Consider the following 23,048-nt stretch of genomic DNA (forward strand, 5'->3'; position numbering starts at 1 on the left):
CTAAAACCATACAGAGCTGTATGCTGGTGCCTGGATAGACTCCAGTTTTCCAGCCTCTGGACTTTTGCTCAGCCTATTCCCTCTGCTTAACATGCCTTCTTACCACATTCCCCTGGCCAAATTCTTCCCATTCCTCAAGGCCTGTCGAAAACACCACCTCCTCCAGAAGTCTTCCTAGGTTTGAGCTGGGAGTCCTCTATCCTTCCTGTGAACTCTGAGTCCTTAATGTACAGCTCCCCAGGCCCAGATCACTCTCTGCTCTGTGGTATGGTAGTGCCTGGGATTCACATCTTCTCTTCCCTATTTGACTCCTTGCAGGAAGGTCTGTATCAGAATTCCTAGAAGTTCCCAATAGTTAAATTCTAAATGAAGAATTTTCCATAACTCTCATCAAGGACTTTCATAGAATCTCAGAGTTGGAAGGACCTCAGGGTTGGGTTCATGAAGACCAAATCCTATCAATCATTCATTTATTCATCCATCTATTCATTCACTTAACTAATTGAGCACCATTATATGCTAGGCAGTGTTCTAGGACACTAGGACAAGACAAAGACCCCTGCTGTTGAAGAGCTTACAGTCTACTGGTGCCAAGCCTTATAAAGAAAAGAATGCAGAAAAAAGAATAGAGAGCTCTTTTACATGGGATGGTCAGGGACTTCCTTGAGGGAGGGAAGAATGTTCCAGGCTGGGGCAACATCACAAGCAAAGGCCCTAAGGCAGGAACTGGCCTCAGGTATTGAAAGAAAAGCAAGGATACCAGTTTGCTGTACCCGAGTGGGAGCCAGGAAAGAGTGGCGGCAAATGAGATCAGAGAAGCTGACAGCGTCCAGATCAGGTGTGGAAGTCCAGGAAAGGATGGCGATGGGAAGCCTCAAAGGGGACTGAGCAGGGGGGTAACGTGACTGGAGACAGGGGTCCCCTCCACAGCACCCCTGCTGGATAGTCCTGTCCAAGGACAGGATGGTCCCCCAAGACAGCCCACTCTTTTGCTGGGCAGATCTCATACATCCAGGGTCTTCCTTAGATGGAGTTCAAATCTGCCTCCTGCAAGCTTTCACTTGCTGGTATTTATTCTACCCCATGGGGAATGCAGAGCATGGACGATCACACAGACTGTCCCTTCTGGCCTTCTCTCTCCTAGGGCCTTACTGGACCCAACATACTTCTCTTGCCAACTGGATATTAAACGTTTCAAAACCCCTTCATCTACCTCCACAAGTCATATACTGCCAACAGGGACACACTGTTTTCTTTGGAAATCCTGCTGTGTGCCCAGACAGAGGTCCCACTGCCCTGGGACAGCTCCCTTGTCTAGAGGGGAAGGGTAGGGTGTGTGTGCGTGTGTGTGTTTGTGGGTGGGGAGATTAGCTGATTAGCAGGGCAGGACAGAAGGACAGAAATGAAAGAAAATTTGCAAGTCATCCTGATGAACTGAAATCCTGCTGAAGTCTTGTTTCCCACATTGAGGGTGTCCCTGCAGGAATGGGACATTGCACCCAGCTGGGCATGGGGAGGGGGTCCTGTCAACAGGGACAGGGCTGCAGGATGTGGTGGGAGAAGAGGGCTTGGTAAATGTGAAAAGGTGAGGGTGCCCTGGCCAGATCTCACTGCCGACTGTCTTCACACCCACCACAGGCTCCCTCAACCTCCTGGTGCGGTCCCGGAACAAAGGGGCTCTGGACACGCATGCCTGGTCCCTCAGTGGCAATAAGGGCAATGTGTGGCAGCAGGCCCATGTGCCCATCAGCCCCAGTGGGCCCTTCCAGGTGAGTCCGCAGGGCCCAGAGGACCTTCCCCAGCTTCGGTGGTTGCTGTGGCCAGGAAGCACTTAGGAAAGCCTTGTCCTTCTTCCTGGGGGCTAAGGATGGAAAGAGTCAGGCTAGGGGGAACTTCCAGGTAGATTAAGGGGAAAGGTGGGTTGGGGGAGCGCTCTGGTCCCCAGCAGAACCTCCTCAACCCTTGCTCCCTGCTTTCTGACCCCACCCCAGATTATTTTTGAGGGGGTTCGAGGCTCAGGCTACCTGGGGGATATTGCCATAGATGACGTCACACTGAAGAAGGGGGAGTGTCCCCGGAAGCAGATGGATCCCAATAAAGGTGCAAGATGGGAAGGAGGTGGGGGAGCCGAATCTGGCGGGAGCTGTGTGTGGAGGGGGTTCCTGTCTGTTGGGGGAGGGTGTTTGTGTCTGAATAGGGGTTCAGAATGTCTGAGTGATGGGAATCATGTGGCTCTGACGGTGTAAGGGTGTGCCCCACCCTCACTCAGGCTGTGTGCATGTGTAAACAATGAGAAGCCCAGCCCCCACCCTCATGGTGAGCCTACTGACCTGTTCATGGTATCAGAGCGCCTCCTGTGCCTGTGTCTGAATACATCTGTGCATACCTCGGGCTCCAGAGGTGAACGTGCGCCTTCCAGGGCCAGAGGTTTCCAATACTAACAGCTCCCACTTACTGAGCAATTACTGTGTACCAGGCAAGGCACATAAACTTGCATATGCACGTTTCACTTACCTCACAACAGTTAATCCTCACAATGGTCGTTTGGGGTAGCACACACCGTTGGACCCATTTTACAGGTGAGGAAACTGAGGCCCACTGAGGTTAAGTAAATTGTTCCGAGTCTTAGTTGAACCCGAAGCCTGGCAGGCTGAGCAAACCCCCACTTCACCCCACGCCATCTCATATCTGTGCTGTGAGTTTGTCTGTGTGCACTGAGGCCAGTGCGCACCCTCAGGTCCTCCAAAGAGGTGGGTAGAGTAACAGTGCCCTGATGCTGCCGACCTGCCTGCCACTTCCTGCCCCTGCCAGAGCTGACCAGAGCCCTGGCCTGTCTCTTTCTTTCCTGTTGCAGTGGTGGTGATGCCGGGCAGTGGAGCCCCCTGCCAGTCCAGCCCACAGCTGTGGGGGCCCATGGCCATCTTCCTCTTGGCGTTGCAGAGATGATGAGAGCTGTGTGGGCCCCCCCGCAACTTTGCCCCCGGCACACCAAAGTGTCCACATTGTACCAAAGACTGACCCCTGCCAGCTGGGGTGCCCAGGGGCAGGGCCGGCCTGCCAGGGAGGGGGCCTGCATTGGCTGCAAGGATGAGCAGAGGACAAGGACAGAGGCCAGGCACTGAGGCCCTGCAGACAGCTGTCCCACATGCACACACGCACACACTCATGCTCTCACACACAGAGATATATTAAAGCACAAGTTTCTATCCGACCTGCCAGCACCTTCTTTACTGCAAAGACAGGGGACTTGCCTGAATGGCATCTGCCAACCCAGGGACCTTGGCGCAACATGGGCCTTGTCCTTGCTGCACTCGTGGTGTGCTTCTGACTTTCCCCGTCCCCTAACTCAAGGCCGAACTCCAGCCTGGTGGCTTTGCCAGAAGGGAGCCAGAAGTGGGGCAGACATGGAGCCCCTCCCTTGGTCAGACTCTGGGACTCCTGAGATGGGAGAGGCAGGGATCAGAGGCGGAACAGGTGGGACTTTGCGAGCTCTGTGAATGTCCCACGTCCAGGGGACAACCAGGAAGGTAGGGCACCTGCTGCACACAACTCTGTCCAGAGTGAGCACTGGATGGTGGAGACCACAGGTCACCCCAGATCCCCTGACCTATTTCTGGGACACCATATTTCCCTCCTCAGTGTGCGCCCTTTGAAGGGCCCCAGCACAGGGTCTTGGGCCTGGGCAGTCTGAAGACTGACACCTTCACCACTCCACCCCACAAGCAGTGGGACTCCTGAGAACACGGTTCCCTCCTAGCCTCAGCCCCCAGCTGGGTCTCAGAGGAGCTGGGGGAGTGGTGGCCAGCCCATTTTCTGGGGTGAAGCTTGACTTTGAGAAAGGCAGAAAGGAAGTCCTGCTTCTGTGATTTGGTGCCCCCATATCAGACAGTGAATTTGAAAGTGGAGAGAGGCCTTCCTTTCTTATCTACTTGGCATGAAAGGGTGCCCTGGGTAGGAGGGTATGTGCAGGGCAAAATGCCAAAAAGCACTGTCTAGTCAAAAGTTCCCTTCTCCACCCAGGGGCAGTGAAGGAGGAGGGGCTTATAGAGCTGGGATTGGTGGAGGGAGCAGGAGCCAGTCCCCTCACCCTCTGGGAGCTGGGAAAGGGCTCCCTGTCCTTGGGTCCTGGGTTAGGCGCCTGAGATTGACATGATGGGATCTAGATCTTTCCTCCTTGACATCACCCCTGAGCCCCCACCCAGCCGTCCATGGGGGAGAGAAGGCCCAGCCCCCTCTAGAATGAGTCTTTACGCATGCGTGCATATGTGTGTATGTGTGTGTGCCCGTCTGTGTCTAGGTACCACCGTGGGCACCTCGTTGAGCAGGAGTGTGTGCAAACACAGGTCTGTGTGTGCAGTCACACATACTGGCCTGTGAGACTGGATGGAGACCCAGTCATTTCTGTGAGTGTCCGTGTACGTCAGTGTGTGTCCATCTTCCTGAGTGATGTGTTTGCTTGTAGGGTGCTGGCTGAAGAGACTCTGTCCAGCCCTGTTCTGTAGTCTCAAGCTGCCTGCAATGGCCTGAAATTCCACCTTTCATCCCCTGTGAATGACAAAGAACTTACAGATGACCGTATTGAACGCAAGCACCTTTGGTGAGGAGCAGCACAGGGCTCCTCCTGGAGCATTTGTTGGGGACAGCTGCAGAGAAGAGGCCTGGAACTCGGGCAGCACTGCAGCGCCAGGCAGCAGGCGGGGAACCGAGGCAAAGGCTGCCCATCTCCTCCCCCTGCCAGGCCTGTGTGATCATTATCACCAACAGCTGGTGGGTGGCCGGGCCAGGATGTAGCGGGGCCTTCTGATGCCTGATCAGCATGGCTACCTTCCTGGCCCAGTCAAGGCCTCTGTCCGAAATGAGTCGCTCCAGGTTCTCAGCATACACTTCCATCGCGTCTGTCGGGTATTGTTCCTTAATTGTCCCATCTGTGCGGAGTCTGTTGCCCCAACTAGACTGTGAGCTCCTCCTCAGAGCCTTCCAAGTCCTCCCTCCACCTCCGCCGCCTCCCGCTCGTGCCCAGCACAAGTGGGCCTGGTGTGGAAACCACTCCATTGCCCAGTGGAATGGATTCTGTAATGAGTGGTTCCTGGCCTCGCCTGCGGAATAGAATCACCAGAGTGATTCTATTAAAAAGTATTGCTGCTTGGGTCCCACCTCAGAGGCTCTGATTTCATTGGGCTGGAGCACAGTCGGACATCAGAAATGTTGAAAAGCTCCTCAGGTTCTCCTGACAGCAGGAACCACTGGCCTGGCACCTCCTGGGTGCTTCCTCTGTGCCCTCGCTGGGGTAGGCATTGGAGCACCAGAGATGAATAGCCCCAAGTGCTTCCTCTTTGGGGTTCCTAAGGCACCCTGTGCCTGCTTCCCTCTGAGACCTTCCAGTCCATCTGCCCCGCAACCCTGGCTACTCCAACAGGGGGACTTGTCTCCCTTGTTCCCCTCAGGATCCATACAGCCTGCCGCAGTAAAGGTGCTCAGTACATGTTGGCTGGGCTGAACTGCATACATATGGCCCCCAGATTCCTGGTCTTTATGGGTGGAGGGCACAAGGTGGGGGGGCGGGGGGATGCTGCTGGAGGTCTCAGTGGGTGCAGACACCCCTGCCTGGAGGATGGCTTGACCCGGGGTTGACAGAGTGTGCTGAAACGCTGAGGTCCCCACGTGTGAATGGGTGAAGTTGATGTGTATGTCTGTGTGTGCCAGCAGGTGGGTGGGGGATGTGGGTGTCAGTGTATGCCAGCGGGCACTGTGAGTGTCTAGGCACGTGCTGGTCTGTGTGTGTGCGCGTGTTCCTCAGCGGAGATGAGTGGCTTTGTGTATCACCAGGTGACTTGTCAGTGTCAGTGTCTGTGTGTGCCTGTGAGCCAGCATCTCTATATCAGTGTTGCTCATGCTGTGTGTCTTTGTGTGCCACGGTGTGTCAGTGTCTATGTGTTGATGGGTGGCCCATGAGTGACCCCCGCCAGGGGAGACAAGGCTGGCTGGATCCAGCACATCTCCCCAGTGGCAGCCTCGCCCTCTGGGTCAGGGTGACTGAGGCATTTTGTGGCCTTAAAATGGGGTGTTAGCCCTCAGGGTGCTGGGGCCCTTCCATCCCTTGTCCCCTTCATGTTGGTGAAAAGGACTCCGGGGGCCAAGTGCTGTAGAGCAGCTTATGAAAGCCTCAGCTTGGCTATCCTGCCCTTGGGACCACAGACGGACTCCTGGGGTGCTGAGTGAAGCCTGAAGACCAAGCCCCCTCCTCCTGGAATGCTCCTTCCACCCCTGCCTCTTGGAGATGGGCCTGACACCTCTTTCCCATTCATTCTCCTTTTGCCTGTGCTCTGGGAAAGCCCCTGGCTCAGGCTGTCAGAGTGAGGATGGACCTCAAAAGTTTGAACCCCTCGTGCAGATGAAGAAGCTGAACCCCAGAGTGGGGAAGGGGAGTGGCCCAAGATCACACAGCTAGTTTGAGTAGAGCCAGTCTTGGGAGAGCCAGGTACTACAGCCCTGGGGGTGTCACACCACTTATCACTGCCCCTGAGGTCTCCTGCCAAACGAGTTCAGGGAGTTTGGCTAACAGTCCTGTCTCCAGGGTGCCGGTGGGGATGTTATAGATGTTGCTGGGATCCCACCCTGGGAGAGATGCTATCTCCCGGCTCTACATTCTGGCCTCTCATCCCAGGCTGCAGACCCTTCTGCCCCATGGCAGGCCTGGGTGCCACACAGAGGTGGCCACCCTCCCACCAGTGTCTGCAGCTGCCGCCCCTCTCCCAGGCCCCCAGAGAGAAGAGACCCTGTTTCCCCTCCTCTCCCCGTGACTTCACAAGAGCTCAGGCTAGGAGTGCAGGTCAGCATGTCCTCATGTGCTCATCCTCTTCACTTCCCCAAAGACCAGGAGGGTTGCGGGTGGGGCGTGCAGAATCCTTGTGTTTTTTCTCGCTGGGCAGCTCGAGGGACTGGGGAGTATTCCCAGGGCCTTTCCTCTGCTCTGGAGAGTCCCTGCAGAGCCACTGACTGAGGCTGGGTTCAGGGTTCAGGGTTCAGGGGAGTCCTCCATGCTTCCAAAAGCCGGGAAGCACCTGCCTCTCTATCGTGTCAGTGCTGTGCGTGTGTGTCCGAGAATGTGGTGTGTGATGTGTGGAGTGTGCGTGTGTGTGTGTGTTGGGGCAGAAGGACCACTCTTTCCTGGGGATCCCTTGACCCTTATAACTAGAAAGGACATTAGGGAGCATCTAATCTGGTGCCCCCATTGTACAGGCGAGGTCCAGAGGGATAACATCTGCCCACCCCACCCCTTGCCCTCTCGTTGCCTGCACTCATTTCCCAGGGACCCTCCTAGGATAGGAATGCCCTCCTTCCTAGCGCCCTCCCACCCTCCTCCCAGCCACCCACATAATCACCATCTCAGCCCAGCTCTGGTGGTCCTCTAGGCCCCAGTGGTCTCCATGCATCCTTCCTGCCCCAGAGTAGCCAGCTCACCAAGGCCTTTATCCCCAGCCCAGGAGAAGGGGCAGGGAGGGAAGGGGCTGCTCCAGCCCTGAGGCCTCAAAGACTTGGGAGAAAAGCCAAAACTCCTCATGCCCAGGCCCACATGTCTGACCACCCCAGCCCACCCCACCACCAAGGTAAAAGCACAACAGGAGACCCCCCTATTAATGGGTGAAATGTATCGGGGTTGTTTTTTTAGTCACACGGCCCCGTCCTCACCCCTTTGCCTTGCTGTCTGTCTCCACCCCAGCCTCTGTTCCCCATTTGCCTCTCTTTCACCTCCAAGCCCCCAAATGTAACCTCTAGTTGCGGACGCGGTTGTTCTATCAATAAAGCTGCAGTGTTCTAGTGCTCAGCGTCAGCCGTGTGTGTTGGCTGGGCAGAGTGGGCCAGGGTGGGGGCCAGGGCACTGGAGGGCTCCTCTCAGCTCCCTGGGGGCGGCCTTTCTTCTCTTTGGCACCTGTCGACAGGGATCCTGCTCTGTGGCCTGGACAGTGAGGACCTGCATCCTGGTCTGCTCCCAGCGAACTTGTGTCCTCATTCGTTTGCTCATTCAGAAAATACCAACCAAACACTGCCCTTGTGGAAGCCCCTGTGTAACGGGAGAGATGGACAGTAAGCTAATAACAACACCAAGACACATATAATGATGTGTACAGTGAGGGCTGGGAAGGGAAATTGGTGCTATGAAAGAAGGTAAGAGGAGGGTTCTTACTTGGGTTGGGGCTTCAGGGAAGATTTCTCTAAGAGACATTTAGGAGAGACAGAATGATTGGAGTTAGCCTGTTGGGGCTGGAGAGGCTTCTGAGCAGAGGGAACAGAATGTGCAAAGGCCAACAGGGCCCAAAAACTCAGAAGGCTCAAGGAAGGGGAGTAAGAGCAAAGGAGGAGGAATAAGGTTGGTATAGTGGTTGAAATGCCCTTTTCCCTTCTCGGCACCCAACCCTACCATCCCTCCGACACGCTCGGAGTCCCTTCCCTCTTAATCTCTATTCTGGCCCTATAAACCAAACCCTGCACCCTACTTGGGGCTGCCTCCCTTATTCACCACCAGCTAGCTGCATTCTTGCCCTAAAATCAAGTTATGCCAGCCTTTCCCTTTACCCCAGACCTCTCAGAATTCTAGAATTTCAGAGCTGGGAGGTCCTTAAAGGTCACTTATTTCAACCATCTACTCATATAGGAGAGATGGGCTTGCCAAAGTCATGGGGATAGGCAGTGATGAGTATTTGCAAAGTGCCCCAAGTCAAGGGTGTGGGTGTCATGATGTGGACTACATCATATCAGGTGAATGATGGGAGGAGTCTTTCAGGTTACAGTGATTCGGGTAGTTGATTGGGTAGTTTCACTTCCATGTTCCAGATGGGGAAACTGAGGCTCAGATGACAAGACCAAGGGCTCCCTCTCCCTACCACCTAAGTTTTATTGGCCCTCATGTTGGGTAACTTCTTGTTGCCACACCTGGCCTTTCTCTTCTAATAGAAGAGAAAGGGACTAAAGGACTCACCACTGCTGTAAGTTGGCTCCTTGAGCACAGGAAGAGAAATCCGGTCAAGCTCACTCAAGTGCAGGAGCATTATTGTGAGGACAGACACAGTGAGGGGGAAGAGCACTCAGAAATCCAAACAGGAGTTGCAGCAGGGATGGTTTTCCTGAACCAGATGGGCATTTTGGATTCGAGGTAGCTCCAGGATCATCGTCTACAGAAACTGCTGGTGCCTCACCTGTGGTAGAATAAAGATGCCTGCAAATCCCTTGTTATCCTTTCTGTAGACAGGCAGAGTCTAATTCCCATCTGGGTTGCTCTTAGTGCCTTGTTTGTGCAATAGAATGTGACATACTGAGTTGAAGATGCCTTGGAGCTTCAGCTCAGGCCTCTTGGAACGTTCTCTCTGGAAGCCCTGAACTGCCACATAGGATGTCCTCTGAGTTGCTCTGAGACCACCATGCTGGAGGGGCTCCGGCTGACCATCCCAGCTGAGTCCAGCCTTCCAGTCATCTCCACCAAAGCACCAGAAGATATGGGAGTGCAGCCGCCTCAGACCTTCTAGACCAGCCCAACTGCCACCTGAATTGCTCAGTCAAGCTCTGTCCAAATTCCTGACCCATCGTCATGGGATATAATAAAATAGTTGTTTTAAGCCCCTGTGGTTGGGAGTAGTTTGTGACAACAGCAATAGATGACCACCCTGGCATGACTCAGTCACTCGCCAGCATCTGCTGCTTTTTGTCCACGCAGTTCTTCTCCTGAGTCATGGTGTCTACTTCCTCATAACTTCAGCTTTCCAGGCATCATGACCTCTCCAACTCAACTCTCCTTCATGGCCTTCCGGTGGCAGCTGCCAGCATTCACTGACTCAGCCGCTCAGGATAATGGGCTGATTGGACGGGCCCCCATTTCAGGTCCAGCCACACATACATCATTGGGCAACCTGTGGGTTGGCTGCCCTTGAGTCAGATGCCACCCTGATCCAACCAGCTGGGCTGGAGGAAGGGGTCATGGACATGAAACAAGGCTACCTGGGGGCTGCCATTTCTAGGCAGCTTGTGGGTGGACCCACTTAGGAGGGTCAGGAAGCTGGCAGGCACCGAAAACACACCTCCTTGCATCTTCCCTCTTTCTCCCCTCCTCTAGTGGCCATTCATTCCCGGGGCACAGTAATGCAGTGTATGTCCCATGAAAGTTCTCCAAGTGACCCTGTCCAAGGGCAGGTCCCATTGCAAACTGTACAGGTAGGTCAGGTAACTTGCAGCAACCGAGTCCTGTGTTATCAGGACTTTGACATACATATTTTTAAAGAACATAGCCAATTTAGTTTATTTTTATTTATTTATTGTTTAAGACAAGGTCTTGTCCTGTCACCCAGGCTGGACTGCAGTGACACAATCTTGGCTCACTGAAACCCCCACCTCCCAGGTTCAAGTGATTCTCATGCCTCAGCCTCCCAAGTAGCTGGGATTACAGGCATGTGCCACCATACCTGGCTAATTTCTGTATTTTTAGTAGAGATGGGTTTTCACCATGTTGGCCAGGCTGGTCTCAAACTCCTGGCCTCAAGTGATCTGCCCGCCTCGGCCTCCCAAAGTGTTGGGATTACAGGCGTGAGCCACCATGCCCGGCCAGGACTCTGATATTTTTATTTTCACGTTACAGATGAGCAAAGTGAGGCTCAGAAAGGTGATGTGGTTACCCTAGCTCAGAAAATTCAGAAGAGGAAGAACCTAGAGGGAGATCTAGGTTTGCGACTTCTGGTGTGACGTACATTCACATCAGCCAGAGTCCCTCCTCTTTTTCCTCTCCTTGGGGATCACGCTGCTTTTCCCACCAGCTCTTTCCCAGGGGCTGGGAGAAGCAGGCCCTTTCTCTGTGAGGCTCGGGCTGCAGTCCTTTGCTTCAGATGGAGACCATGCCTGTTCCTGCTTTTCTATTTCTAGCTGCCTGACCTTTTTGCATGTCCTTTGTTGAAAGCTACTATAACAGCTTTTTAGAAAGGGGTTGGGTATAGATAAATCCAAGAAAAAAGTCGAAACTCTCCTCCTTGAAGTCACCCCAAACCCAGGTGGAGGCATCCTTCCATACCGCTTCTTGAACCCCCGCTCCCAAATTCATCTTTCCTGGGCATGCGGCCCCGTCAGTGCCCAGCGTGGTTTCCTGTTCTGAGATCCACTTGGCAGGGCCCCCCGAATGCAAATCCTACCACTGCATCCATCACCCTGTCTTGTCAGCTGTTTGGTCTTCTCTAAAGATGTTTTGAATTGCCCATTTTTCTCAGGTCCCCTGGGGCCAGCCACAGCTCAGCAGAGTGGACTCGGCACTCTGTGAGTCCTCATTCCATCTATATACGCTGCCCTCCCTAAGCAGAGTCCCTCTCTGTCACCCCCCGTGCCATTCCCCCAGAACCACCTGCTGGTTCACTCTCATCTGAGAGGCGGTGAGAAATAGAGTAAAACATGAGTCAGAGAGGCTGAGAGTGCCGAACATCCACACAGTGGGAGTCTCTGCTGCCATTTAAAGATGTCCATAATATATTGTCGAGAGAGAATGGCAGATTAGAAAGCGCATGCCTGTTACTATCTTTTTTATATAATAACATCTGTGTATATATGAGCATATGCATTTTTTTGGTCTGAAAGACTATTCACTGCAATGTGAATAGTAGTTATCTCAGTAGTGAAATTTCAGATGCTTCTGACTCACATCTTTAGGTTTTCTGTATTGCCTGAATATTTTTACATGAACATGTATTATTTTTAATAACCAGGGAAAAAAATCTATTTTCTCAAGAAAATAAAAGCCAGAAGTCATCAAGGACTATAGATTAGAAATAAAGGTCACTTTCTGTTCTTAGCATTATTTTTATAACTGTACATCACAGAGTTTGGGAAAGGGCTTTGAACTTGAAATCTTTTCCTGCTGATTTATTCAAGTAAAAATGCTCATGCAGTGGAGGAGGAGGGGGGAAGAATTGGGTTGAGTTTACCCGGGCCAAGGAGGAGGGGATGTCAAGCCAAGCTTTGAATAACAGAAATTCCAAAGAGAAGAAGAACACAACCTCCAGCAACAAACACTAACATTTAGTGTTATATCTGATGCCCATACAGTGTGTGCGACTGTGTGTGCACGAGTATGCATGTATGCTTGCACACGTGTGAGTGTATGTACATGCCCACACATGTAAGCCTGCGGCAGCCTTGACCATGTAATAAATTATGAAGCAAGTGGCTAATTGAGGTACCCACGGTCAGCGGTTGCTGCAGTCAGAGTGGGAAGGACCCAAGAAAGTATAAAAACTACAACTCCTCTGCCTGCCCAACTCCCCACCTTCCTCCTCAGCCTCTCTTGTCCTCACCCAGACTCAGGGCGCAGGAGGGGTAACTGAGGCGTAGAGCGAGGGAAGCAGCAGGGAAGAGGACCTGGTCAGTCAGAACTCCTGTGTTCTGTCACTATCTGAGGCCTCCCTTTCACCCTCTCCCTCTTTTGACTCAAGAATCCCAGGTCCCTGGAACCCCCCAAAAGCAGGAGAGAGGGGGAAGAATCAGTCAACTGAGGATCAATATTCTGGACTACTAGTTAGTAAACCCAAATACGCATTTAAAAATTAAAGAATAAGCCCTCCCATGTACACAGCTCTTCCAAGTTTACACTGATTTCTCCTTTTACCCTCTCACTATCCCTGAGAAGACGTCAATAATGCCCACTTTACAGGTGGGGAAACAGGCTTAGGAAGAGGAATGTGCCTACGTTCACACAGCTGAAAGGCTACAGGTGGGACCAGGAGCTGGTCTCTTAACCGACCACCTGGTGAGCTTTCCATAGCTACCTTTATGTCTTTAAAAAAACATGTTTCAAAAGTAATATCACCCAAGCACCATGTGTTCATTAGGGGAAAATACCTAAGGAAAGAATAATGAAAATCACAGTGCTTTCAGATGAAGTTAGGGAGGTCCTGAGGCGGGGGTGGGTGATGGGTGGCTGCCAGAAGGAATGGAGCTCCCCTTGGCAGCACCCAGGGCTTTTTCCTGGAGCTAGTCCAGAAATGGGTGCTGGAGGCAGCAGGTGGGTTCTGAAGAGGCTATGTAGAGATGGACATTGGCAAAGAGGAGCCTGGTTAACAGTACAGGCCTCAGAGCCTCACAGACCTGGATTTGAATCCAGGCGCTTTCCTCCACTTACTAGCTGTGTGACCATGGACAAGTTACTAAACCTCTCTGAGCCTGAGTGTTTCTCTCCATCTGTAATGTGAGAATGAGAGTAAGGATGAAATGAGATAACTTGTCTAAAACACTTGGCACAGTTGCTGATGCAGAACAGGTGATTAGCAAGTGTTAACTCATCGTCGTCGTCATCAACATCATCATCATTGTTATTTGGAAGGGCAACATTTAAAGCACCTGCCGGGCATGGTGGCTCACGCCTGTAATCCCAGCACTTTGGGAGGCTGAGGCAGGCGGATCACTTGAGGTCAGGAGTTCGAGACCAGCTTGACCAACATGGCGAAATCCTGTCTCTACTAAAAATATAAAATATAAAAATTAGCCGGGTGAAGTGGTGGGTGCCTGTAATCCCAGCTACTCAGGAGGCTGAGGCAAGAGAATCGCTTGAACCTGGAAGGCAGAGGTTGCAGTGAGCCGAGATCCCGCCACTGCACACAGCCTGGGCGACAGAGCAAGGCTCCCATCTCAAAAAAAAAAAAAAAAAAAAAGGAAAAGAAAAAAAAAAAAGCAAGCACCTAAGAGCCCACTGCAGCTTGTTCACAGATGTGAAAACCTGGGTATCCGTGGGCTGGGAGTGGGAAGAAACTCCCCTTTCCCCATGGCTGGGCCAGTCCCCAAAGGCTCCCTGAAGGAGGTCCTCTTCAAGGTTAGATAGACAAAGGCCATCTTAGATAGACAGATGCAGGGAGGCAGCTGCTTGGCTTTGAGGGAAACCAGGGGCCTTGGAGATGACCAAGGGTCCAGACGGGCCTCTTGCTCTTCTTCTTTAGGACACGTGGGGCATTAGCAGCCCCCGGCAGCACTGGCATCTCCCTTCCTCTCATGAATATGAGCCATCTCATGAGGCCTCGCTCCAGGTAAGCTGAGTGTGTGAGCAAACTCACCCCACAGTGAGGGGAGCAGGATGGGCTGGCCTGTGCAGCCTAAGGAGGGCCTGCAGGGAGGAGGGGAGGGGGCCAGAATTGGGACCACCCCTTTCCTAGACTCCTCCTCCACCCAACAGGCAGAAAGCCCCCTTGGAAATGCTCAGGCCCTTGACTAGAAGTGTTCAGGGCTTTTCCTGATGTTAAAAGTTCTCAAGAGGAGATATGGAGATTTCCAGGACTTTCCAGGGTCCAACACTCATTTGTTTCATTATCGCACTCCTCATACAAGTTGTTTTTTTTTTTAAATCTAACTTAATCTTTGCTACTGCAGCCTTGGCTATCACACCAAGCTCCTTTGTCCCTCCAGCATCCCCCATGGCTGACCTGCCCACGGGGAGGTGGGCTGCAGGCTTCCCTGCCCTGTGTGGGTCCCATGTCCCCGGCGGAGCCCTGCACTGGGCTCTGCGCATAGCAGGCTCAAGGGCTCTAGAGTGCCCGCGCATACTGGCCCCTGCAAGCACCTGCTTATCTCCCTGCAAATGAGGGCTAGAGGCTGGGTCCTGTTTCCACAGAAAGAAGGAAGGGAAGAGGGAGAGAAGTTGGAGAAGAGGTAAAGAGAAACGGAGGCTGAGCCCAGACAGTGGGAAGAACACTGTGAGGAGGAATGCCCGGACCCACATTCTGGCTTGTGAGGTTCAACAAGCCAGCCCTCTCTCTGGGCTTGAATGACCCTGTAAATTGGGAGAAGGCTGGGGAGGCTGGAAGCTGAAGGTTCCTTCAGCTCTGGGATTCACTGAAATGAGGGAGTGGGGTGTTTCTAAGCAATGCAGAGAAAGGGGACCCCCACAAAAGGGTAAATGGAAAACAGGACACAGCCCTGCTTCTGTTTGTAGTCCTGAGCGTCTAACTCTGTCCCCACCCCAACACTGGGGACCCCCATTACCCAGGCCTAAGTGGGAGCTCTTTAACCTTCTCCCGCTTCCCACCTCTATGCCTGAACCGGTCCCTATCCCCGCCAAGAGGCAAGCAGGTGGCGGGAGCTGCAAGACGGAGACCGGCAGCGTCTTGGCTGGTCTTGGCTGGGAGCCCGGTGGGGCGTGGGCACCGAGCGGCCTGCTGGCAGCTGAGCGGGACGGGTGGAGCGAGCGGCGGGCTCCGGGCTTCGGGCTCCGCGCCCAGGGGTAGGCAGCCTGCTCCGCGCCAGCGGCGTCGGCCCGGAGATGAGCGGGGTCTGGCTGCATCCTGAGGCAGGGGGTTCTTGGCGAGGTGCGCTGGGTGTCAGGAGCACTGGAGAGCCCAACCAAAGTCAGGAAGGACAGAGCTAGCCCCTAGGGAGGATGGCCGCAGGGTGCGGGATGCTGTAGGTGGACCTGGGCTGGGGGCTGCTTGGAGGGAGAATCCTGCCCTCCATGAAGCCCCAGAGGCATCAGAAAAGCCCTGTCCAGCCAGGACCCTCTATCCTGGTGGTGGGCATGGCGCAGTCCATCCAGAAGGTTCCCAGGAAGTCACTGGCCTTACCTGGACACCCTGTCCTAGAGGGAGGAGGGAGGGTGGAGGTTGGAGAAGGGCAGAGTCTGTCCCTTCACTCCCTTCACCCAGAGTCCAGAGATAAGGACAGGATGGGGGATGGGGGTTGGACAGTCCCCCTTCCACTGTCCCTAGGGTGGGAATTTGAAGGTTTTTTGTTTTTGTTTTTGTCTAAAACTTGAAAAGCAGAGAAGGTTCTGGATGGGCCAGTCTCACCCTGCCACTACCCTCCTTCAGGACACGACTCCCCGGGGGGCTCCAGTGGAAATGGCATTGGGGGGTTGGGGAGTATGTGGCATCCGGGTGACTTCTGGCCTCTGGACTGGAGGGAGGTGGAGTCTAGATCTCCATCCTTTGGTGAGCAGGCCCCGCACTGAGGAGGTTGTTCCCCTCTTCTGCCAGCCTTGGCCACACCTTGCCCCCAGGGCCTGTGTGGCACAGGGCCACAGCTTGGGAGGCTTTCACACATCTTTTTTCTTGTCTCTCTCACTCACCTGTCTCCATGGGAACAGCCTTCAGGGCTGGCAGAGGTGACTGAAGTCCATGGCCCTCAGACCTGAGAAGGGTCTGGCCTCCCCTGGCTGGTGAGAATCGAGTCAGTTTCAAGATGCTGCCAAGGTAATAAGGAGTGGGGAGAACCCGTAGCCACCCCCTCCAATGGCCGGCCGGATTCCTCCTTACAATATCCTTCCAGTCTTGCTTGAATTCTGCCAGTGACCAGGAGCTCAGTGCTTTGCCAGGCTGCTAATTCACTGTCAGCCAGTAAGCAGTGAGGACTATCCCTTCCCAGCCCTCTGTACCCTGGGCCATGTTGGGGGAAAGGCCACAGAAGAACGGAGGCAGGAGCTCTGCTCTGCACCCCTCAGTGTTCCAGAATGCACTGAGAAACCCCAGGCTGTTGCCCTTGAGTCACTCCATGAGGCTCTGACTCTGTCTTGAGAAATGGTGTCATGTCCAGTGGGAGAGGCGAGATGGGGATCCTGGGGTCTGGGTTCTGGTCCAGGCTCTGCCATGGATTTTCTTCTCATTTGTGGGCCTCAATCTTGCGACCTGCAAAATGGGAGGAATTAGGATTGAATTATTTCCTTAGGGCCTTCAAAGTCCTGACTTCCAGTGTTCTGTGTTTTATTTGCTATTAGGGTAAAGGATCAGGCGTAAGGAACCATCACCAATAGCCCCAAACAGGTTTTTTGTTTGTTTTTGTTTTTTGTTTTTGTTTTGTTTTGTTTTGTCTGTATCTCTTGGTTAGCAGAGATGGATTTCTGCAACACGCATCTAATCCCAGGGTTGCTGCCTGCATGTGGGACACAGCACCTTTGTCCGTCCCCATAGGCTTTGTCCAGGTTCTTAGGCTTGTCTGAGTCCTGTTCTTTTTTCCAGAAACTGCATCTTCCTCAAGCCATGGTGGATTTCTCTCTCTTCTTTTGTCTCATAAGTTACCCCAGCCCATCTCCCAGGTGCCCTGTGCACCCTGTATCCGTCCCTCATCCTGACTCCAGGAACTCTGGCCTCCTTCCTGCCTCTAAATCCCAGAGGCACTACCTTTCTCTCCACTGTCTGCTTTTCCCTTCCTGGAACCTAATTCTGGGAGTTCTCCTTCCTACCAGGGCTGAGGAGAACATAGTTGCATTTTTTCCTACGTGGGGTTTGTTCATTCGTTCACTCACTTAGTCACTGTGGCAGCCACTGTTGGTTGCACTAATGAGGAGACTCGGGAGGATAATCCTATCCTGTCCCTGTGGCCCTCCCCCAGCTTCCTGCCCATGGGCATGACTATGTGACATCGTCATGACTGGAACAGTGCTAGCCACCCTGTGACCATGAAGTGTCAAGCTCAAGAATAAAAATCAACACCGTGAAGATGGTGAAGCAAAAAGGTGGAATGAGCCTGGGGTCCCTGATGACTGATTTGCTGTCAAACCAACCCTGAAACCACCCCCCTCCATACTTCCTACTTCCTGTTGAGTACACAAACGTCATACAGTTAAAGCTTTATAAATGAAGTATTGTGGTCTTTTGCTGTCACTATAACAGCAAAAATTTAGACATTCACGTAATTGGCCATTCACTTACTCATGAATTCACTCACACATGTATTCACCTTCTTGTTGCATTGATTAGGATAGAGGTTCAGATGCTCTAACAGAGATCTCCAAATAGTAGTGGCTAAATTAAATATAAATGTAGTTCTCTCTTATGTAACAGTCTGGCTGTAAGTAGTCAAGGGCTGGGATGTCAGCTCCAAGATCTCAGGGACCCAGGACACTTCTAGCTAGTTGCTCCAACATCCCTGGGGTGTTCTCTTGTCCATATGGTTGGTCCAGTATATTTCACCAGCATGTCACACTTCAACTGGAGGGAAGGAGGAAAGGTAAAGGGAGGGCCTGGTTCTTTTTTAAAGATATGACCCAGAATTTAAATATCCCACACGTCGCTCACGTCTCATTGACCAAAACTTAGTTACATGGCCACTCCTAGCTGCAAAGGAAGCTGGGAAATGCATATTCTATTCTAGGGTGCTGTCTGTCCAGCTATAAATTATGTTTGTCTTGCAATAAAAGAAGGTGAGAAACAGGTATTGGTGGGGGAGGAGGGCAGTTGACAGTCTTATTAATTTTTCTCATTCACACCATTCATTCATTCATTCAATAAACATACTGAATACATACTATGTCAAAAGCACTGGGTTAGATGCCAGGATCCTAGATTTCAGGTTCCTCATGGTCTAGAGGGATGATAAGGCAAGTCTAGACATTCAAATCCAACAAATTTTGTGAGCACCTGCTCTGCCCATACATCCAAACTGAAAAGCAAAAAGCACCAGTGACATTATGTTTTAGGTCAGTCACTGTCCCCTTTGACTACCTGCCCCCTCATGTCCCCTCTTCCTGAGCCCAGGAAGGGAGGACAGTGACAACAGCAAGTGAGAGCACGCCCCTCAGAACAAATGTTTGCTTAGGAAAATCCTTCTTGGTTCCTGACTAGAATCCTGTTTGCCGAAATGTGCTCTCACTTTTTGTTCTTGGGCATGATGGCCATTTGTATTGGCCTCTGCCTTGGGGCCTCATCAGATGCTAGCAGTGTGGGGAGCAGTGGAGAAGACACGGACCTCCTAGCAGTGGTCCTGCCTGCCAAAGAAAGGCTGTCAGTTTCCCACCCTTGGGGTAGCATGGGGGCTCAGTGTCTTTGGGAAGCAGAGATTCTGTGAGAATGGTCCCTACTGTGTGCCTGTTACACAGCGAGTGCACCATGGGAGTCTGATAAATGGATGGATGAAGAATCAATGGATGCACTGTAGGTAGATTGTATTTTTCAATATGGACCTCAGAAATATTTCTGGTCCTATGTTAGCTTTTCCATGACCTGGAAACTCCTCATCAAAAGGTAGATCTGTTTCCTCTCCTCTTGAAATGGGGCCGATTTGTGACTGCCTCCATCAATAGAACACTTTTGCAGAAGTGACACTGCACAGCTTTGGAGGCTAGGTCATAAAAGGCACATAGCTCTGCCTGTGTCTGTCTGTTTGTCTGTCTGTCTTTCAGGAGAGCCCAGTCACCATGCTAAGAGAAAGCACAGGCTGTATGGAGACACCACATGTTTTAAACAAAACCCAAATAAAGTCTCAGCCCATAACCAGCACCAGCCCCCAAATATGTGAATGAGTGAGTTTGAGATCATTCCAGCCCCCATCCTTTCAGCCAGCCCAGATGGTGCTGGGTGGAGTAGAGAGATCTTTCCCACACCACATCCTGCCCAAACTGAAGAATCTTGAGCAAAAGAAATGCTGCCATTGTTTTAAGCCACTAAGTTTTTGTAGTGGTTTGCTCTGCAGAACAGCGTGGTAGATTTCAAATGGCCACACATTCTTTGCAGCGCCTCCCACCAAGAGATGGCATCTATTTCCCTACCTCTTGAATCTGGACTGGCTTTGACCAAGAGAATACACCTGCAATAATGTTGCACAACTTCTGTTTTCACTTTCTTGCTGCCCTGAGACTGCCATGTGAAAGGGCCAAACTATCCTGCCGGATCAAAGTCCAGCCAACAGTCAGCACCAGCCTCCACACATGTGGGTGAGTTCACGTTAACCATCCTGCCCCAGTCAAGCCACTGGCTGCAGCCACATGAATGACCCCAGGAAGAGCCCAGACCAGATCACTGACCACAGAATTGGGAGTAAATAACATCGTTCTTGTTTTAAGCCACTTCGCTTAGCACACATCAATAGATAACTGATCACATCAACTCCCCGTTTCCCAAGAGGTATTTTGCATGCCCAGGGTTGTGCCAGGTGTGGGGATGGGCATAGTAGAAAACGATATTCTAGTCCTCCAAGAGTTGATTGCTTGGTGAATCAAGGCTCACACTGGAGTAGATTGCTAGTAGACAACGCAGATTCATTCTCCCTTCCTTGTGCTGATAGAACTGCAGGCCAGGCGCTCATGGCTGCCCAGCTGCACCGTGCTTCCCAGCCTGCCTTGCCAAGCTCTCTCCAATGGCAAGTGAAAGGACGTGATGGAGGCTACTTCAGTCCCGAGCCTGCAGGGCAGTGTGGCTGTCCTTCACTCTGGGGGGGGAATGGTGGAGGAACAAGATGGAAGGAGCCAGGGTCTCCACATCACCTTTGGAGAAGAGCTGCTCACCACCCTAGACTCAGGCTGCTAGGGGGGAGGTTATAAACCTCTCATGCATATCTGGGTTTTGGATTCTCTATTACAGGATTAGTTTTACTCCAGTAGTACAGCCAGTCTCTCCTGCAAGGCGGCCTTCAGTGCCCATGTCTCTTCTCCAGACTGGAAGCTTGAGCTGGGGCTGTGGGCTAGGAGGCAGTGGGTAGTGGGTGGTGCTTCCTTCCTGCTACAGCATGAGTCCAACAGAGCAGGGACTTTTGTTCTTTCTGTTCACAGCTATATCTCCAATCCAGTGCTGGAACACAGCATGACAGATAGATGATTAATAAATATTAAGAAATATTTATTATGGGTAAGTGAACCAGGGCAGAAATAGTGTTTCCTCATAATTTTGGGGAATTCCTAAGGACAAAGCTTATGTCTCCTGCCTCAGGCTCGGAGCTTCTCTGGTACAGAGGCTGTGTCTCCCCTCAGACTGGGGCTCCCTGAGGAAGGGGGCTGTGTCTCCCCTCAGACTGGGGCTCCCTGAGGAGGGGGCTGTGTCTCCCTCAGACTGGGGCTCCCTGAGGATGGGGCTGTGTCTCCCTCAGACTGGGGGTCCCTGAAGATGGCGCTGTGTCTCCCTCAGACTGGGGCTCCCTGAGGACGGGGCTGCGTCTGCCTCAGACTGGGGCTCCCTGAGGACGGGGCTGTGTCCCCCTCACATTGGGGCTCCCTGAGGACGGGGCTGCGTCTCCCTCAGACTGAGGCTCTCTGAGGATGGGGCTGCTTCTCCCTCAGACTGGAGCTCCCTGAAGACGGGGCTGTGTCTCCCCTCAGACTGGGGCTCCCTGAGGACGGGGCTGCGTCTCCCTCAGACTGGGGCTCCCTGAGGAGGGGGCTGTGTCTCCCTCAGACTGGGGCTCCGTCTCCCTCAGACTGGGGCTCCCTGAGGAGGGGGCTGCGTCTCCCTCAGACTGGGGGTCCCTGAGGAGGGGGCTGCGTCTCCCTCAGACTGGGGCTTCCTGCATTAAGGCTTCCTCCTCCCTGACTTTGCAGGTTTGGAGCAGAGTATTTAGGCGGCTGCGTCACACAGGGCAAGACTCGGGTCTGTCCCCACTGTCTCCCTGCCAGGGCCCCTTGTGGCGTGGGCAGCGACTGTGGCGGGGGCTGCAGATGGCATCCAGTGATGCTCGAGGGTGGTTAAGCACCCTTGGAATGAAGTTTAGGCTCATTAAAGCTTGTTCGAGAGAAGAGCCAATTAGGGAGGCAATTTTCCTTGAGCAGTCTGAAGAATGGAGTAAAACGGTGGCCGATCAGACAGGAAGCCAGCATCCGGCCCCAGTTCGGCTGGCCTGCTGGGGGCTCTAGTCCACCTTCTTACCTCCTGGGAGCCCCCAGACACCTGGATGTGAGCCAGTGGGTAGAAATGGGGGCAATCAAGCCCCACAGAGACCCCAGAGCTCTGGAGGTCTCCAGGAGCAGCCCCTCTGTCCTGCAGCACTCCACAACTTAACTCCAGCTTCCCAGCCTCATACTCCTGGCTGCTGGGGAAGTTCTTCTTGATCACGAATTGCCTGCTTTGGGGTTGAAGTTTCTTTCTATTATATCCTTTGTGAGAAAGGAAAATAGGAAGCACTTTTAGGAGAGGCTCAGAGGCCCCCCTTCACCTTCCCTTCTCCACCCCGGAAGTCTGTGCCTTGTCACGGGCAGATGGGGGAACGGTGGTTTTCTGGGAGTTCTGTGTTGGCCAGGACTTGATGGGAAGCAAATGAAAGAAACCCCGTTGAAATGATTGAACGAAGGCAATAAAGTGTTTGATGAGAAGGATTCAGAAGATCTCTCATAGTCAAAGGAAGGGAGCCACCGTCGGGAAGGAGAGCCTTGGAGACATCTGGAACCCAGGACTGGGATGCTGCCACCGCTCTATGTGTGCTCTGGTACCTGCTCCTGCGCCTATCGACCTGAGTGCCTCAGACCCTCTCCCTCACATGCTAGGTGATGTGCTGCTGGCTGCAGCCCCCTTACTTTCTCATGTCTCATGGTATTGCCATCAAATAAGAGCTGAACATGTCCCAGCTCCAGTTTGAGAAATCCCAGGGAAGAATTCCAGTTGGCCCAGCTTTGAGCATTGGCCCAGCTTTCAGCTGAACATCTGATGGCCAAGGGGTGGGGACCCATGATAAACACCCTCTAGTAGAACCACAGAGCTGGGGTGCTGGGGTCAGTTCCCCAAAACAAGAGGAATGCCAATCCCAGAAGCAGGGCCCTGGCTAGGAAGACTGTATCATAGTTATCAACTACAGGGGCAGAGCTCTTTCCTCCCCTCACTGTATGGCTGGCATCTCATCAAGCAGTTTATCCCATCTCCTTTATTTCTCATGAAGGAAATTTCCATTAGTGAAACCCCCATCGCTAAAATCTAAAAAAAAAAAACTGAAATCACAATACTTTGGGAGACCGAGTTGAGCAGGTTGTTTGAGATCAGGAGTTTGAGACTAGCCTGGTCAAGATGGTGAAACCTTGTCTCTACAAAAAATATAAAAACTGTCCGGGAGCGGTGGCTCATGCCTGTAATCCCAGTACTTTGGGAGGCTGAGGCGGGTGGATCAAGAGGTCAGGAGTTCCAGACCAGCCTGACCAAGATGGTAAAACCCTGTCTCTACTGAAAAATACAAAAATTAGCCGGGCGTGGTGGTGGGGGCCTGTTTTCCCAGCCATTCAGGAGACGGAGGCAGGAGAATCGCTTGAAACTGGCAGGGGGGGCAGAGATTGCCGCGAGCCAAGATCATGCCACTGCACTCCAGCCTGGATGACAGAGTGATACTCCATCTCAAAAAAAAAAAGAAAATATAAAAAT

General features: G+C 52.7%; 1 protein-coding gene across 5 annotated transcripts in view; it reads left to right on the forward strand.

Moving 5' to 3' along the window:
• Positions 1-7,821, forward strand: part of MDGA1 (MAM domain containing glycosylphosphatidylinositol anchor 1) — a 64,181-nt gene extending 56,360 nt beyond the window's left edge. For 2 of the 5 annotated variants that reach the window (XM_015136284.3, XM_078000049.1), the window contains 3 exons: positions 1,639-1,769; positions 1,992-2,100; positions 2,855-7,821. In XM_015136284.3, the coding sequence (XP_014991770.1) occupies positions 1,639-1,769; positions 1,992-2,100; positions 2,855-2,946 (332 nt within the window). In that variant the 3' untranslated portion in view covers positions 2,947-7,821. Of the gene's footprint in view, positions 1-1,638; positions 1,770-1,991; positions 2,381-2,579; positions 2,751-2,854 lie in introns of those variants that run through there. The other 3 variants (XR_013416433.1, XM_078000048.1, XM_015136283.3) reach the window with 3 other exon arrangements.
• Positions 7,822-23,048: the final 15,227 nt, after the last annotated feature.

Source organism: Macaca mulatta, chromosome 4 (genome assembly GCF_049350105.2).
Source record: "Macaca mulatta isolate MMU2019108-1 chromosome 4, T2T-MMU8v2.0, whole genome shotgun sequence".
In the NCBI taxonomy this organism is placed as follows: domain Eukaryota; kingdom Metazoa; phylum Chordata; class Mammalia; order Primates; family Cercopithecidae; genus Macaca; species Macaca mulatta.